Raw genomic sequence first — 19,823 nt, forward strand, 5'->3', positions numbered from 1 at the left:
AAAAAGAAAAATAGAGTACTTAGAAGAACTAGCCCAAATTGAAAAGAAAATAGATATAATGAATATAAGTGAAACCTGGTATTCCCATGAGACTGGGAATGACGATCAAATAAAAGGGTTCCAAACTTATAGATCAGATAGAAAAAAAAGGAATCAAGGGGGAACCGCAATATATGGGAAAGACAAAAAACAAGGAAAAATATATGAGAAATAAAGTAACTCAGAATGTGAACTAAAAGCGGTAGAATTTGAATCTGAAAAATTAATGAACATAGTAATATATAGACCCCCCTAATACTAAAGAGTTTGACACAATAATAGAAAAAATGCATGATATATGTAGAAATCACAAGGACTGGACTATTCTCCTATCTGGAGACTTTAACTTTCCTTTAGACTGGAAAGAACGAATAGGAGATTGTGGTTGTACTTATACATATAAAAAAAGAGAGTAATAGTAGTGCAGAAGATAAGAGGCAATTCGAAAAGCTATTAGATATGCTACTAGAATACAACATTCAACAAATAAATCACCTGACAACAAGAAAGGAAAATACTTTAGACCTAGTATTTGTGAACGAGGTGAATTATGTTAAAGAAATAATAGTTTATAATGCGAGTATTTCAGACCATAATGTCATAGAATTAACAGTCCATTCCAAAGCAAGTGAAAACAGAGATAAACAAGAAATGAAAAAGTGGGGAGGAGATGGAAAATACAACTTCTACAGTAAAAATATAAAATGGTCAGAAATAAATGAAGAATTAAACAAAGATTGGGATAACATTTTCGTAAGTGATGATGTAAAGGTAAATACGGAGATATTATATAAAATATTAGAGAAAATAGTGGATAAATATATACCGAAGAAGAAAAGTAAACATCAGTCATGCATACCAAGAGACAGAAGGATCTTGTTCCAGAAAATCATAAAGTGGAAAAAAGGTCTTGCAAAAGAAAAAAATGCATGGAAAGTGATCGATGTAAAAAGTAAGATAGAAAATGCAGAACAAAGGATTATACAATCAAAAGAAAATGAAAAACAGGACTTGGAAGAAAAAACCCTAATAAATATCAAGCAAAACCCCAAACTATTGTACTCGTATGCAAAAAAGATGAATAAAAGAAGAATAGAAATAGGCCCTCTAAGAATTGAAGGGAGATTAACGAATGAAAAAAAGGAAATATGCAACATATTGGCAGAACGATATAAGAGAGAATTCACCCCTAGAATAGATAATGAAGATAATGATATAGAAGTAAGGGATGAAAATAGTGAATATTTAGCAGACATAGATATTAATGAAGCTGATATTGTGCAGGCTATTAATGAAATTAAAAATGGAGCTGCAGCAGGACCTGATGTTGTCCCTGCTATTTTGTTAAAGAAAGTAGTTCATTCTATCGCAAAGCCACTTGCAATATTATTAAGACAAAGTGTAGATACAGGCAAGATTTATGATGAGCACAAATTAGCATATATTACCCCTACTTTCAAAAGTGGATCAAGACTAGAGGCAAGTAATTATATGCCTGTGAGTCTAACATCACATATTATGAAAGTGTATGAAAGGGTAATGAAGAAAAATATTATGAAACATTTAATAAAAAATAATTTGTTTAATATAAGACAGCATGGTTTTGTACCTGGAAAAAGTACACAAACCCAACTGTTAGTCCAGCGTGAGAACATATACAAAAATATGAAAAGCGGAAATGAAACAGATGTGGTTTATCTAGACTTTGCAAAAGCTTTTGACAAGGTAGATCATAATATATTAGCGAAGAAAATTAGAAAACATAATATAGTGGATAAAGTAGGAAGATGGTTAAAAGAATTTTTACACAACAGAAAACAGATAGTTATTGCAAACGATGAGAAATCGGATGAAGCTAAAGGTAATATCCGGTGTGCCACAAGGTACGGTGTTAGCTGCATTACTGTTTGTTATTATGATTGCAGACATAGACAGTAATTTTAAGGACTCGGTAGTGAGTAGTTTCGCTGATGACACAAGAATAAGCAGAAAAATTACTTGTGATGAAGATAGGAACGCGCTACAAAGAGACCTTAATAAAGTATATGATTGGGCAGAAGTAAATAGGATGGTATTTAACTCTGATAAATTTGAATCAATAAATTATGGAGACAGAGAAGGAAAGCTATATGTATATAGGGGACCTAATAATGAGACAATTACAAATAAGGAAGCAGTTATAGACCTTGGTGTGATGATGAATAGGAACATGTTATGCAATGATCAAGTAGCAATTCTATTAGCAAAATGTAAAGCAAAAATGGGAATGTTGTTACGGCACTTCAAAACAAGAAAAGCTGAACACATGATTATGCTTTATAAAACATATGTTCGTAGTCCACTTGAATATTGCAATATGATAGGTACCCACACTATCAAAAGGATATTGCACAAACAGAGAGTGTACAAAGGTTCTTTACAGCTAGAATAGAAGAAGTTAAGGATCTTGACTACTGGGAAAGACTACAATCCTTAATATTATATAGTCTAGAAAGGAGAAGAGAACGCTACACGATAGTTCAGGCATGGAAACAGATAGAAGGAGTTGCCGAAAACATCATGGAGCTAAAAATATCAGAAAGAGCAAGCAGAGGTAGATTAATAGTGCCCAAAACTATACCAGGAAAAATAAGGAAAGCACACAAGGCCTATTCAATGCGTTGCCAGCTCATCTGAGGAATATATCAGGAGTGAGCGTAGATGTGTTTAAGAATAAGCTCGACAAATATCTAAGCTGCATCCCAGACCATCTAAGATTGGAAGATGCAAAGTATACTGGAAGATGTACTAGCAACTCTCTGATAGGCATTAGAGGTGCCTTACACTGAGTGACCTGGGGCAACCCGAACAAGATATAAGGTCTGTAAGGTCTCTTAAGAGATTGAAGCTTATTTTAATTTTTGATGGTTTAATGACAACATTATTAGTTATATGTGTGTTGACTCTCTCTCTCTCTCTCAAAGGAAAAATATAACTTGAACTCCCTCGATTTTGGTAAGAGTTCGTAGCTTATTGTGATTGTTTAATTTTTTTTTTTTTTTTTTTTTTATAATTCAATGAGATAAAGTCCATATTTTTATATACGTGTTTGGACTCTCATATTAAAAACGCCTTTCCTCCTTCTCCAAGTCACGTTTTCTCAGTAGTTACCTGGGTTGCCATGAGGGAAAAAATGTCTAAAGATGTTGTGAAAATGACTGAAAATGCTCTGAAAATTTTTTTTAGAAGGTCTAAAATTTTTCAGAAAATATTCTGAAATGTTCTAAAAATGTACAAATTTTCAGAAAATGTTCTTAAAATGTAAAAAAAAAAGTTTAAGAAAGTCTGAACATGTCTAAAATGTTTTCAGAAATATGCTGAAAATATTTAAAAGTTTTCAGAAATGTTCATAAAATGTCTGAAATTTCAGAAAATGTTCTAAAATGTATAAACATTTTCAGAAAATGTTCTGAAAATGTCTAAAAAAATTAAAAATATTTTGAAAACGTCTGAAAATGTTTTCAAAACTTCAGAAAGTATCTGAAAATGTTCTGAAAATGTCTAAAAATTTTAAAATATTCTGAAAATGTCTAAAAATGTTTTCAGAAATGTTCTGAAAATGTCTAAAAAGTTCAGAAAATGCTCAGAAAACGTTCATTGTGGCGTAGGACACTGTAGTCGAAGAAAAGGCTGCTGTTCATTTCGACCGTGACAATGCTTTTGTCACAGCTGACTCTGTTTGGTGCATTGTTCAGTTCAACCAGGTGACAAAAGGGGGTCGCTGCTACTTTGTGACCTCAAAATTGTTCGGATTTTAGAATTTTCTCGCTCGAGGTTTATGCGTCTGTCTGTAACGTTGATGCTGCAGGTAGAGAGGATCTTTTAGATTGTGATTTCATAATTGGACCTCAGAAGTATATAACATTTCTTTTTGGGAAAAATGAACGACTGGACCTTTGAGTTTTATTATTTTTTAATATTTTGTTAGTGTTTTAATATTTTGGACAGGATCTTTTAGACTGGTGATTTGATAATTGGACCTCAGAGGGTATATAAATTTTTGGGGGTAATAATGAACGACTGGGACCTTTAGATTAATTTTTTAAATTTTTTAATATTTTGTTTGTACGAGTATTTTGATATTTTTTAGTTTTGTTTTAGTACGATTTCTTTTGGGGAAAAATGAACGACTGGACCTTTGAATTTTTTTTTATTTTTTAATATTTTGTTAGTTTTAATATATTGGACAGGATCTTCCAGATTGGTGATTTGTTAATTGGACCTCAGAATTATGTAAATTTTCTTTTTGGGAAAAATTGACGACTGGGACCTTTAGATTATTTTTTTAATTTCTTAATATTTTGTTAGTATTTTAATATTGCATAAAGTTTCTTTTAATATTCCAGGTCTACTGTTCTAGATAATTAATATTTAGTTTTTTGTTTAGGAAAATGAACTACAAGGACCTTTAGAATATATTTAAAATACTCCTGGGCTAGTAAGCCCGATGAATAAAGTTTAATTGTTTCCACCGCCAAAGCATGGCCCCTTATGTGGTTAATACTGTCAGTGCACCTTTCGTAATGCACTGTAGGCATTACCTAAGGGCGTTTGCAGCGCCCCTTCTGCCCCCTAGCTGTACCCACTTTTTTGTCAGCCTTTTACTTTACCTCCATTCTCGATTCTCCTCTTCAAGTAGTCTTGCTGTGCAGCACCGTTGTTGTTATTTCTTGGGGTAACTGTGTTTTACACCTCGTTTATTTTTTGGATATCGTCATCTCGCTGTCCAACCTCTCCAACTCCCTATGTTCACGCCTTAAGTGCTGAATGGCCGAAAGTGCTCCAGTGCTTGGCAGCTAAAATAATAATATTAATGCTAATAATAATAATAATAATAATAATAATAATAATAATAATAATATTAATAATATTAATAATATTAATAATAATAATAATAATTATTATTATTATTATTATTATTATTATTATTATTATTATTATAATAAATAACTGTTGATTTGTTTCTCCAATAAAAAGTAGTTTATTGTAACCAAGGCTTCACCCAAATGTCAAGAATAGTAATAATAATAATAACAATAATTATTATTGTTATTATTTCGGTAGATGAAACCTGTTCACATGGAACAAGCCCACCAAAGGGGCCACTGATTTAAAATTCAAGCTTCCAAAGTACATTGGATTCAACCTCCCACCGCTAAAGACCCCCCATCCCCCAACACTGCAGCAGTAACTGATCATGATACAGAGCCAGCGATTTCTCATCGCCCTGGGGTGAGGCGCGAATCCCCGACATCCAAGTGGCATGTAACGACAGTAGCCACCATACCAGCGGTTCAGTACGTTTGAAAATAAAATCTGTACCGAGAGCTTTCTGGAATCTATTGGATCCTCCTTTTGGAACAGATTCCTGAATGCTCCTCTGTAGAGAGTTAAAATTCCCACACGTAACCATGGATTTATTTCTCCAATCCACTTAATATCAAGTTCTGACATTCAGTTTGGCTATGCCAATGTTGGTAAGTCGCAATTCCCGCATCATTTCGGGACAATAACTTGGCAACTGCTATTTCTGTTTGCATCCGGTTGGCTCCACACAATGCCAGAGTTGTTGCGTCACAGCAAATGAAGGTCTGCTGCTGTCTGCCATTTCAATGCAGTGATTTGAAAAAAAGAAACGAGAAAAAAAAAAATAGATCACGCAGAAACTTCAGATGTTGGACAAAGTTACTGATACGTCTATTTGGGGGATTACATTGGCTGTATCCGATGCTGTTTTGTCAGAGTTTTCAGAAATTTATTTATTTTTTTAAATATTGCTGATCAATATTTTATTATCTATGGATATATATTATATATATATATATATATATTATATATATATATATATATCTATATATATATATATAGGAGAGAGAGAGATGAGAGAGAGAGAGACGAGAGAGAGAGAGAGAGAGAGAGAGAGAGAGAGAGAGAGAGAGAGCAGACTTAATTAAAATATTCAGGTGGAAAATGTTTTTCATATAAAAATGTATTTTGTCTTATCATTTTTCTAATCCATGTAGAGGGGGTAACGCCGTCATTACGCCTCACGTGGCGCACTGTAGACAATTACTAAAGGGTGTTTGTAGTGCCCCCTCGGCCCCTTGCTGCTGCATCCACTTATTTAGCCTTTTACTTGACTACTTTGCTATCCAACCTTTCTAACTTTTACTTTTTAGTCCAACTATGTAATTTTCTCCCAGTTCCTACATTAGATCCATGTACTTCATCTCCTTTATTTACTGGATCTTTTTATCTTGCTGTCCAACCGCTCTAACTCCCTCTTTTCAGTGGACCTCACCTGGTGCACTTTAGGCATTATATAAGGTTCTTTGCAGCGTGCATTCAGCCCCCAGCTGCAACCACTCTCGTTCCTTTTACTGTACCTCCTTTCATATTCTCTTTCTCCACCTTACTTTCCACCCTCTCCTAGATTCATAGCGCAACTGCTTTGAGGTTTTCCTCCTGTTACACCTTTCAAACCTTTTTTTTTACTGTCAGTTTCCATTTCAGCGCCGAATGACCTCATAGGTCCCAGTGCTTGACCTTCGGCGTAGATTCTATATTCAGCTCAACTTAGAATTTGGGAATTAGGATTTGGGAATAAGAGTTCGGAAATTAGAGCTCGCCAACGACTAGAATTTAGAATTTTGGAATTAGGATTTTGGAATAGAGTTCGGGAATGACTAGAATTGAGTACTCAGAATTGTTTTCTTCTCCTTTCCAGGAATTAGATTCGGTGTCTTCCCGTGTGGCCGGCGGCAGCACCAGCACCATCAACCAGCATGGCCCTCAGGAGGAGTTCACGATGTTCCCCCCTCCGGGGATATCGCAGCTTTCGATGTCCTCCACGCACGTGAGTACGACCTCTCTCTCCCCGGTTGAGTAGTCACGACGCCAGATAATGATTCATTATTCATTCATTCTCCTGGGTTGAATTGAAAGATGCTGATCAAAGAGTTTTATTATTCCATTGGCAAATGCTCTTGTGTCTCTAGTAAACCATTTGGTGTCGTTGCATCATCATCTTATTATTATTATTATTATATTATTATTATTATTATTATTATTATTATTATTTTATTATTATTATTTACAGAGCGTGAACCCCATTCGTATGAAACTCGCCCACTACAGGGGCCATAGTCTTGAAATTCAAACTGCCAAAGAATATGGCGTTCATTTGAAAGAAGTTATTATTATTATTATTATTATTATTATTATTATTATTATTATTGTTGTTGTTGTTGATGTTGAAAAGATGAACCCGTATTCATATAGAACAAGCCCACAGCGGCCATAGACTTTATATTCAAGCTTCCAAAGAATAATATGGTGTTCATTAGAAAGAAGTAACAGAAGGCAACAGGAGATATACAGAAATAAGAGACCAGTTTATAGAGAAGAAAAATGAACGAACAAATAAATAAATGAATAGATAAAGATGTCAGTAAATAATGCTGGCCGCAGTTGTGCTTTGCTCGATCTCTTGATTCTAATTAAGAGTCAAAACCTTTTGGCAAAATGCCTTATGTCCCTAATATCCCATTTGGTGTGGTTGAATTCAGTCGCTGTGGACTTCGAACTATTCGAATGAGCATTCCTTACTTTCTGTTTTGAATTGTAGACATTAGGGTTCCTCTGAAGAGGGTGATGTCTGTCGGAGAGTCCCGTGTAGCTGGTGAATGACGGAGAATTATAGCGATTAGAATTCATTTGAAAAGGCTGGCTTCTGTCAGGGGTCCTATGTAGCTGGTGAATGATGTAGAATTATAGCAATTAGAATTCATTTGAAAAGGCTGGCTTCTGTCAGGGGGTCTTATGTAGCTGGTGAATGACGTAGAACAAAGACAAGGCCTAAAAGATGCAGGACCCATGAAAACAGGTCGGCCAGAGTGACGTCACATGGGCTCTTCGATACAACAGAACCTTCGACTATCTTTCGTCTCTGCATCAATTGTTATTAATTGTTTCAGTTTTGTATCAGTTCTCTGACGTCACAACTGTTAATGAAGTTAATCTTTCTATTGAAAGCGAGGGTAAGAGCTATATTTTGTGTTGTTACAAACAATATCTTGACATAAACTGCAACGAAAGTTATTCAGAATACCCCATACATTCAAAAAATGGAAAAACAAATTTGTCCTGAAGTAAAATTATATATATATTTACAATGGTACTAAATATTTAGCCGTCCTCTGTAGCTTATGTCATTTTGTTTATATGGCGTTTTTATGTTGCATAGAACCAATGGTTATTCAGCAACAGGACCAACGGCTTTACGTGACTTTTGAACCACGTCGTGATTGAACTATCACCAGAAATACACATCTCTCACACCTCAGTGGAATGCCCGAGAATCGAACTCGCAGCCACCAAGGTGGCAGGCCAAGGCTATACTGATCACTTTCATGCGGTCAACTCAAGCGAATTCGTCGTTAATGTCGTCTGGCCTAGAGTCAAATAATAGGGTCTGCTCAACTCGGCAGTGGGGGCGGAGCTAATACTGTGACGTCAGAAGAGTAACACTGCCCGTGCGTCTCCATTGAATTACTTAAAGAACCTTTAGTTTTTATACATTCAATCCACATCGCATGTTTTTTTTTTTTTTTTTTTTTTTTTTTTTTATAAAATTTTGACAGAATCTGTAAAGAGGTCACATGTTTGATGTTTTTTAATACCCAGTCAAAGTATATAGGGTCTGCTCAACTCGGCATTGGGGGCGGAGCTAATACTGTGACGTCACAAGAGTAACACTTCGGTGCTTCTCCATTGAATTACTTAAAGAACCTTTAGTTTTTATACATTTCATCCATTTCGCATGGTGTTTTTGATAAAATCTTGATAAAATCTGTAAAGAGGTCACATGCTTGATGCTTTTTAATACCCTTTCTCTCATTTAGTCACAAGCCTTGTTTTATTGCAGATAAAATATACCAGTTTGAACACACACAGCTACTCCAGCTTTCTTCATATATTTATTCTTTACTTATTTATTTATTTACCTATATACTGGTTTGCTGTAGTCTCTTCAAATCCATTTTTTATAACATGACAACTCTCTCTCTCTCTCTCTCTCTCTCTCTCTCTCTCTCTCTCTCTCTCTCTCTCTCTCTCTCAGGTGGTAATATTATCAAGATTTTAAATGATTCTTAAGAAATGTATTTAGTTCTGTCACTGTGTTCATACCTCACTTTGAAAAGCAACTTTTTTTTTATGCTGAAGGTTAGAATGATAGATTAATTTTATTTTCCAAATCTTCTTAAGAATACTTATTGTTATGCAATAAATACAAAGAAAATGTGGATACAGGCTGTGTAAAAAATGGCAGTTGGATTTCCACGACTTGACCTAAATAAAGAAAACAATATCAAAAGTATAAGAATTACATCATATACGATACAAGGTATCAAAGGAATAAATGATGAAGAAAATGATACAGGAAACACATATCCAGCAAATTTCTCATTAGCACTTCATATCTCATAAATATACTTCCGAACACATAAGTTTACATATAACACAAACTGTATACATAAAGGTATTAATTATGCAAACCTCAAACAATTATAATATTTTCGAAAAAAAAGTACAAAGATAACGTTATTCGTCAGTCTGGATGGATGTATCTGATGACGTTTCAGAAGGGGGGGGGCTAGATTTCAGATCTCCACGAACGCTTAATTTTTTATAATTTTTGCGTGCGTAGATGATATTTTCTGTGCGTGATTATGGGTTTGAAAGTAATTGTAATTATAATGTGTCATATACCAATTGAAAGGGCATTCTTTGTACTTTTACATGGTATATGGCAAAATGTAATAAGATGAAAAATTATGTAAGAAAAATGTGGTAAATATTTACATAAAATTTAAAAATTTTGGTCCGTCTTTGACCTAGAATTCCTCGAAAATTTCTGAGAACACCTATCAATTTGATTTATGCATTATATAGTAAATTTTATCAGCTTTCTAATCCATTTTTCAGTTTCTTTCTATTATCATCCCTAAGTCAGTTACGCTACGAAACGTAAATGTATGTAGGTTGACAGATGAAGTAATTGCACATTTTTGTGCGTAGATAATTTTTTCTGTGCGCGCTTGTGGGTTTGAAAGTAACCGTAATTGTAATGTGTTCTACATCATTTGAAAGAGCATTCTTTGTACTTTAACTTGGTATATATACGGCAACATGCAATAAAAGGAAAATTCATATAAAAAAGCGCCACCTCAAAAATAGTTATATGAAAATGTTATCGTAAATATAGTTTCATAAAGATATGGTCCTTTTGTAACTGATGACGTTTCACAAGGGGCGGGCGGGGATAGGTTTTAGTACCGCCTCGTGAGCAGACCTTATTACTTTGACTCTGGTCTGGCCGACCCGTCATAGCGGGTCCTGGAAAGATGTTACGCTGGAAATAATCTCTCTGGAAATAATCTCTCGAATCACAGAGTCGTCGGGGATTTAAAATAAATATTAGAATTTCTTTGAAGTGGTTGATTTATGGTGAAGTGTTTTACGAAGTGGATGAGTCGTGGAGAATCAAAGAGAGCCTTAAGAGGTGATATATTCGATACCATAATCTGAAAAAGGAAATTGGGAACAGAGGAAGGTCATATCCTCATCATCATCATCATTATTATTATTATCGAAAAAGAAATCCACAAGATTACCGAGTATAACTTCTTTACTTGTAAGTGTTTACATAGTATTTTAAGTAAAATACTATGTAAATACTTATAAGGAAACCAGTTATACACAGTAAATTTTGTGGGTCTCTTTTTCCATTTTCAGAAGAAAACTGAAAGAAATGTTTGTTTGGTTCATTATTATTATTATTATTCAATTGATGAACACAAGCGCCTCAGTGGCGTGGTTGGTTTGGTGTTTGCTTCTCACCTCGGTGGTCGCGGGTTCGATTCTCGGCCATTCCACTGAGGAGTGAGAGATGTGTATTTCTGGTGATAGAAGTTCACTCTCGACGTGGTTCGGAAGTCACGTAAAGCCGTTGGTCCCGTTGCTGAATAACCACTGGTTCCATGCAACGTAAAAACACCATTCAAAAACAAACAAACAATTGATGAACGCTATCCGTATGGAACGAACTCAAAGAGACCATCGACTTGAACTTGAAGCTTCCAAAGCAAAGGATGTTCGTCTGAAAGAAGTAAAAGAAGGCAATAGGAAATACAGAAAGAAGACATCAGTTATTAGAAAGTAAAAAAAAAAAACATAGATTAATTAACAAATAAGTAAATAGAAAAAATATAAGTAAACTATTAAATCACAAGGAGAAAGGTTTTAGAAAAGTAATGTTTTGCATCTTTGATCCAGAATAATTGGTATAATATGGCCTTGATTTCTGTGAGGATATCCATCACTGCTGATGTTTAGCATGTCAGGCCTAGACCCATGCGTACTGCGCATGCGTTCTGCGCATGCATTCTACAAGCGCGCGCCAACTATCTCCGGGTAATTGTTCGAGCAGGAAGAGGGAGTTAATTGACCCCGTACTGCATTAGTCACTAACCCATGATCTCATGTTTGATGGCTCCACCGAGAAATGTAAGCTCATGGCGCATGGGGAATGCGTTCGCCTCTAGAAGTCGAATAGTTGTTATTGTTCCTATTTCAAACCAGTGACCACCATCACGCGGGAGGTCTTTAGTGCGCATGTGCAAGCAAGATGGAGATCGGTAGTTGCCAGGGGTTGCCAGAAAAAATGAATGATTTATTTTGCGCGTTTATCTTTTCCGTGATTTTGTCGTTCTAAGATATTCTTCTTATGTTCTGTGTATTAATCACTAATTTGGGTGTATATTAGTAAATTATCAGCATGATTTGCGTAAAACGTCTGAGAAATGTTTAGGTTTTCCAGTATACATTCGTAACGCGTGCGCGCTTTCTCTCTCTCTCTCTCAAAACAGTATTATACATTGAGGCTTTGAGAGACTATATTTAATGATATTAATAATAATAATTATAAGGATAATAATAATAATAACTTAACTCGCGATTGCATAAAATCATTCCCTTGTTCTATAGCCCTGAATATCCTCTCGAACATAATTAACGCACGCATAATGAACAAACGTGCGCAGTCAACATGTTTGCGTAACATATGTTTGGTCTAAAAAGGGGTTCACATGTTCTGAGGAAAATTTTCTCTATATTTTGCATTCTTGATATTCTTTATGTGCAAGACATTCTTTACTTTATTCTTTGCTTATATTTTATTCAAGAATGTCGACGTTCAACTAATGTCCTTCCTGTGTGACAATGTTACTCCGTAGTGTTTTGTTTTATTTCGTTTCGTTACGTCACCGCCAACGGGCACAAGGTTACGTTATGGTAATTCCAGCTATTGTTTTCATTTTTTTTATTCAAGAGTGATCCCCCCCCCCCCATTTGGTAAGGGGGAGGAGGGGGCGGCTGCAGAGGAAAGAAAAAGACAATAGTTTCTGCCACATCCTTTTCATTGTCGAACAAAAGACGAGATGTCAAAAGTAGATGACTTTTTGTAAGTCCGTCCGCCCATGAAACCTTCAGCCACAGCCCTACTTAGGCTAGAGGGTTGCAAATTGGGATGTTGGTCATCCACCCTCCAGTCATCAAACGTACTAAATTGCAGCCTTCTAGCATTAGTAGTTTTGAGCATATTTAAGATTAAAGTTAGCCATGGCACCGTTATAGGTGCCAACAGCACAGGCCACCAGCAGGCTGTAGCCGTAATTTTCATGGGCCTCGACTTAGAGTTTCGTAGGCCGTGGGTGAGAATCTCGTATAGCATCATAAGCTGCAAGTTCTAGAGGTATTCTGGACCTTGATAAGCTGTACAGAAAACTCGATTGCGCCCGAGAAATTTGGGCGCATTTTTGTACTTGTTTGAGAAATGGTTCTGATGAATTAAGACAAACGAGCAATTATGACGTCCTCGCTTATCCTGGGACTCGACGCCAGCGAAGTTTAGATCTATCAATCAATCTTAAAAAGCGGGCAACAGTGTGCATGATTATGTTACTAGGAAGACGTAGAGGCCTCTCTCTCTCTCTCTCTCTCTCTCTCTCTCTCTCCTCTCTCAGCCAAAGAACCGTCGTTCGATCCCGGTCGATAGTTGACTGTGGTGGATCATTTCTAGAGGTATTGAGAGAGAGAGAGAGAGAGCCGTGAGTGATGAGTGAGCTGTCAAAAATGTGTACCATTATATCATTACTGAATGAATAATTCTCTCCATACAGGCAGGCCTGTCCTCTGCCCCCCCCCCTCTCCTCTCTCTCTCTCTCTCTCTCTCTCCTCTCAACCATGAGATGCAGCTGCCAACGTGAAGAGAAGTGGTCCTAAAGGCTTCTCGGCCCTCATGCAACCAGAGGATTTACGCTCTTCAATAACATGTGAAAAATTATGACGATTGTTTTTATTTACATTCCTCAGCAATACTTTTTTGTAATATTTAGAAATTAGTAGTTTCTCTCTCTCTCTCTCTCTCTCTCTCTCTCTCTCTCTCTCTCTCTCTATATATATATATATATATATATATATATATATGTATATATATATATATATATATATATATATATATATATTATATGTATATAGTTGTATTATACACAGATGGTTTATATATATATATATATATATATATATATATATATATATATATATATATATATGTGTGTGTGTGTGTCTGTGTGTCTGTGTGTGTGTGCGTATATGTGTATGTATGTGCGTATTATATCGGGTTATTCATTTTTAACAATCTTAAAAATTCAGTGATTTAATTTCCTATAATGCAATAAGAAACGTACAGTTATTTCCTTCAACATTTCTTTCACACTAATTGTGTGTAGGTTTTTTGTATATACGTGTGTGTGTGTGTGTTTGTGTGTGTGTATTACATCCGGTTATTCATCTGTGACGTTCCCAAGAACTCAGAGGATTACTGATTGTCATTCTGCGTCTTTCTGTCGTATTCGTAAAAGCAATAAGAAGAGTACCAGAATTTATATGAATATTCTTACATTACTAATAATTCTCTCTTTCCATTTCTCTCAAGTAGATTGGATTCCACCTCACCAAAATAGACCGTGACAAGATTCCCATTTTAACCGAGGGAATCCATGAAGCTGTTCATTGTCTGCAACCCCCCCCCCCTCTCTCTCTCTCTCTCTCTCTCTCCCCTCATCTCTCTCTCTCTCTCTCTCTCTCTCTCTCTCTCTCTCTCTCTCCTTATGATGCAATCATTTCTTGGGAACTCTTTCATTTGTGTCCAACAGTTCTGTCCGATGTAATGAAGTCAGAGAGAGAGAGAGAGAGAGAGAGAGAGAGAGAGAGAGAGAGAGAGAGAGGTGGATAGGGGTGGTGGAGGGGAGGGGCAGGAAGGGGTTACCAATCTTGCAAATTGCTACGTCTGACCCTTGTCCGTGACACGTCACTGTCAGGACCAAGGGATGTAATTACGCAGGCAGATAGTTACGCGTCTTGTTTTATGGTTTCTCTCTCTCTCTCTCTCTCTCTCTCTCTCTCTCTCTCTCTCTCTCTCTCTCTCTCTCTCTCTCAAGACGCAACACTCACGTGAGAGAGAGAGAGAGAAAGAGGGAGCTACAAAGGGCATTAAACCGTCCGCTTTTCACCAAACCTTTCGGAATGATATTACCGACCACAAGCCTTACTCCACCTTGACTGCGACCCACGACAGGCGACTTGGATATTTCTATGATTTTCTCCTTTTTAACCATGTGAGTGTTGTAGTCTTAACCCAGTATTTACAAGTGCTGTGGTGATATATTTTCTAGTCATGGAATTACTTTACTCGAACTATTGTATCTGCTACAGGTGTGTTGTTTGCAATGTATTTTTGCCCGTAGCTATATGATTCTACGCCTTTGACTTCTCATATGACATATAATAACAGCTTCCCAGATGATGTGGAATTGAACTACGGACGTTCAAGCGAAGATGCACTGCATTACTACCCTAATACAGTTCAACTTGTATTTTCATAGTTTACTGAAATTATTTATTTATTTGTTTGTTAATTTATCTGTTTTTGTAATAACAGATCTCCTCTTTCTGTATATCCCTTTACCTGCTGTTTAATCTTTCGAATCAGTGAACACCTTAATATTCTTTGGAAGCTTCAATTTCAAGTCAGTAGTGGCTCCTTTGGTGGGCTTGTTGCGTATGTGAATAGGGCTCATCTTCCGAATAATATTAATCAATAATAATTATATTAAGATACAGACAGGAGAATGCACTGATATACAGTTCTGTAATTTGCATTAGAGAACAGAGTTCCTCGTTGGATGAATGGTTTTCGCACTCGCCTACCAATCTGGTGGTCCGAGGTTCGATTCTGGGCTCGACCAACGCGGAATCAGAGGAATTTATTTTTGGCGATAGAAATTAATTTTTCGATTTAATGTGGTTCGGATTCCACAATAAACTGTAGGTCCCGTTGCTAGGTAACCAATCGGTTCCTAGCCACGTGAAAACATATCTAATTCTTCGGGCTAGCCCTAGGAGAGCTGTTAATCATCTCAATGGTCTGGTAAAACTAAGATATACTTAACTTTTTTATTAAAGAACGGACACTTCAGACGAATTTGTACAGTGGCGACACTATACTCATTTCTGACAGGGTTGGTCTAAATGGGCATTGGTTCATTTAAGGGTAGAATGAGGATAACGAAAATGGCAATGCCCACAACAAGAGAAAAGAAACATGCGCAGTACGAATACGCATGATAATTCCTTTAAAGATTCAAATACAAGGGAACAATCGCTTGTCCAATTTTAGTCTTCCTAAACGAATTTTTGTTCAAGAACGAGTTAAATTTTAACTAGATCGTCTTGGTTTTGGGATGGCACCGTGGGTGGTCTGCGGGTCGTGGGAATGGCTCTAGGTTTGGCCTTGGAACCGACGACGAATTGCAGAATTCACTCCTGAAACAAGGTGTGATTGGACGTCTCGCGTTCCATCGTCATTCCTGATTTTAGTGCATCTCACCGCCGCTAGATGTCACAACTGTTTTGTTTACTTTTTTCTTGACACTTGATTTGGGCCTCGTCTAATAGTATGTCATGCAACGACTTGACCCAATTTTCCCCTGCTCTTTTGTCGAGGTTTAGAATTCTCTGCGGGATTCTGTTTTCCATTTTTATTAAAGATGTTGCAGGATAAGCCTATATATCGAAGAATGCGTTCGAGGCATAACTGACTGATTCACCTAATCCTTTGAAAATTCATTCTCGTTGTCTTAAATTACAAAAGATCAACGAGAAAATATCGCGCACGAAAGAAACAAAAGAAGGTGGCAGCTTTTCGTATATTACTTTTATTTATTTATTTATTTTTGGTTTTATTTATGGCGGCACCCGAAAAGTGGCCTCCAAGGCCTCCAAAAATGGTCCAGGTCCCCTCAAAGGGCAGCAGATAAAAGAAAGGCTATGATCTTGTTAGGGTTTTATTTTTCGCCATATAACGAGGGGAGAAGGTCCTTGGGTGAGAGAGAGAGAGAGAGAGAGAGCAGTACTTGTCTTTTATTTTCTGGTACATCGAACCATTTTTGTTTATTTTTTCTCGGGTAAATATTTTACATAATAATAATAATAATAATAATAATAATAATAATAATAATATTAATTAATTATTATTATTATTATTATTATTATTATTATTATTATTATTATTATTATTATTATTTAAAATATCTACCCGAGAAAAAAAATTCGATATCATACCAGAAAATAAATGACAAGTACTGCTCTCTCTCTCTCTCTCTCTCTCACTCTCTCTCTCTCTCTCTCTCTCTCTCTCTCTCTCTCTCAAATGGTAATGATGGTAATGATAAAAATAGTAATAGTATCAATAATACTTATCATCATCATCATCATCATCATCATCATCATCATCATCATCATCAGGGTTATACAAATGCATTCTGGGGGTTACCTTCTGAGAATTTCAAAATGTGAATGAATTAAGATACGAGACACACACACAGATACTTGGTTACAATTAGCTGGTGGGCTGGTGTACTGAATTCTGATTGATGACTTGATGCCATTGTTTATTGAAATGTCTGTAGCTGTAACTGAAACTGTCAGAATGAGATTTAGAATTGTCACGGTAGTTGCTGACAGGAATGAAACGTGTCACATGTCATTCATTGTAGAGGAGGTGTGTCTTTAGTAACGAGGTCATTGTTTTGGAAAAAATGAGCTCTTTTGTTTTCGTGTGTTGCATTATAGTAAGTTCAATATTTCAAAAGATGCTGAGAAATTCACAGTGTCGTGATTGAATTGTTGTAGATTAAAAAATCTGCAGTATATCAATAAACTGTATATTTGTAAAAGATAAGAAAACAAAGACCACTTGAGTGTTTACAGTAAAGTAAACACTGAGGTTGAACACTGTTCGTGTGTTGGACAGTCTTTGCTTTTTACCTTTTACAAATAATACACTTTATTGATATAATAGTGGACTTTTAATTTACAACAGTTTAATCTTCGAATTAACATTGCAAACACGCTATCTTTAAACGTGGCGTCGTGAAAGCGGCTACACAGACACCTCCCTTCAAAAGTAGTGTCTCAAACACGTCCCCATAAAAAGTAACTTCAAGAACACGACGACTGAAAAGTAGCATCATAATCACGTCTTCTGAGAATTAGCATCGCAAGCACGTCCCCTTAAAAAAGTAGCATCACGTACACGTTCCCTTGGGATTAGCATCACCAGTACACCCCTTTGAAAATAGTATTACAGACACATACCCATAAAAGTAGTATTACAAACACACTTTTCAAAATAGTTGTACAGACGCTTCAAAGTAGTATTACAAACAGTCCTTTGAAAATAGTAGTACAGACACAGACTCTTAAAAGTAGTATTACAAACACTCCCATTTGAATTACAAACGCTCCCCTTTGAAAATACTAGTACCAACACATGCCCCTATAAGCAGCATTACAAACACGATCCCTTAACCTTGCTTCCACTGAACCTTGAAAATGAATCCACTTTTCTGGTCTCGTTTCTCTCGAATGACTTATTTTACTTGCGTTTCAAATGGGGATCACTTTCCCAAGTCTTGTTTCTAGGTTCCATTGGGTGGCTACAGTTTGCTTCATTCTTGTCTTTTCTTTAAGTACGTAGCATGCTTTTAGGTATGTTTCTTGGGAGCAATAATCGTCGATTGTGTCTGATTGTACTGGTTTTATATGAACCGGAAAACGTTGATGACTTAATCGAGATCATTCATTTACAAGGAGACGGTGGAACGTGCTTCAGTTTCCTCCTCCTCCTCCTCTCTTCTTCTTCTTCTTCTTCTTCTTCTTGTTCTTTCTCCCCTCCTCCTCCTCTTCTTCTTCTTCTTCTTCTTCTTCTTCTTCTTCTCTCTCTCTTCTTCTCTTCTCTTCTTCTTCTTCTTCTTCTTTCTCCCCTCCTCCTCCTCTTCTTCTTCTTCTTCTTCTTCTTCTTCTTCTTCTTCTTCTTCTTCTTCTTCTTCTTCCTCCTCTCCCCTCTTTCTCCTCTCTCCTCCTCTCTCTTTCTCTCCTCCTCCTCTTCATCTTTTCCTCTCTCTCTCTCCTCCTCCTCTCTCCACCTCTCCTCTCCTCTCTCTCCTCTTCCTCCTCCTCCTCCTCCTCCTCTCCTCCTCCTCTCCTCCTCCTCCTCTCTCCTCCCCTCTCCTCTTCCTCCTCTCCTCTCCCCTCTTCTTTCTCCTCCTTTCTCCCCTCTTCTTCCATCCTCCTCCTCTTTATCTTTTCTCCTCCTTTCTCCTCCTCCTCCTCCTCCTCCTCTAGCATCTCACGAGATTAAGGTCATCGCCAGCGTATAAGAGTTTTCTGGATGCCGCCGCCGCCGTTGCCAGTCAGGTAGATGAAACCATTGACCGAAATGACACACTTCTCAGGTGTTTTTCCTCCAGCAGCCACTTTGTTAACCAAGTGTGAGAGAGACTTGCTAATGACCCAGAGAGGATCGTGTTATCTTTTTTTTTTTTTTTTTTTTTTTTTTACGAGGTATTTGATTTCTTGAATTGGCACAGGGGTCGTATGTGCCTGCTTTTTAAGTCAGTGCTGCCATCTTTTGATGGCTGGTGATAATACTTCTTTTTTATCCAGTTATTAATTTTTTTTTTTTTATTAGGTGAGTTTCTTCTTCACGCATTTCCCTTTACCCCTTCTCACTTCTTCCTCCTAATTAATACCATAATATTCTTTGGAAACTTGAATTTCAAGTCAGTTCTCCTTTAGTGGACTTGTTCCAAATGAATATGGTTCATCTTCTGAATAATAATAAAAATAATAATAATAATAATAATAATAATAATAATAATAATAATAATAATAATAATGGATAAGTATCAAGACCAGAAAATATAAATAAGAAGGATATGGGATATGCCAGTAGAAATTGTACCCATAATCATAGGGACACTAGGCACGATCCCAAGATCCCTGAAAAGGAATCTGGAAAAACTAGAGACTGAAGTAGCTCCAGGACTCATGCAGAAGAGTGTGATCCAAGAAACGGCGCACATAGTAAGAAAAGTGATGGACTCCTAAGGAGGCAGGATGCAACCCGGAACCCCACACTATAAATACCACCCAGTCGAATGGGAGGGCTGTGATAGACAATAATAATAAAAAAAAAAATAAGAAATACCATCCAGTCGAATTGGAGGACTGTGATAGGCAAAAAAAAAAAAAATAATAATAATAATTGAGCGAAATAGGGT

At 36.5% G+C, this 19,823-nt stretch overlaps 1 protein-coding gene across 3 annotated transcripts in view; it reads left to right on the forward strand.

The window, feature by feature from the left end:
* LOC135202516 (uncharacterized) overlaps window positions 1-19,823 on the forward strand; it is a 177,547-nt gene that overhangs the window by 118,841 nt on the left and 38,883 nt on the right. For all 3 annotated transcript variants that reach the window (XM_064231965.1, XM_064231967.1, XM_064231966.1), the window contains one exon: window positions 6,806-6,934. In XM_064231965.1, the coding sequence (XP_064088035.1) occupies window positions 6,806-6,934 (129 nt within the window). The remainder of the gene's footprint in view (window positions 1-6,805; window positions 6,935-19,823) is intronic.

This window comes from Macrobrachium nipponense, chromosome 30 (genome assembly GCF_015104395.2).
Source record: "Macrobrachium nipponense isolate FS-2020 chromosome 30, ASM1510439v2, whole genome shotgun sequence".
NCBI lineage: Eukaryota > Metazoa > Arthropoda > Malacostraca > Decapoda > Palaemonidae > Macrobrachium > Macrobrachium nipponense.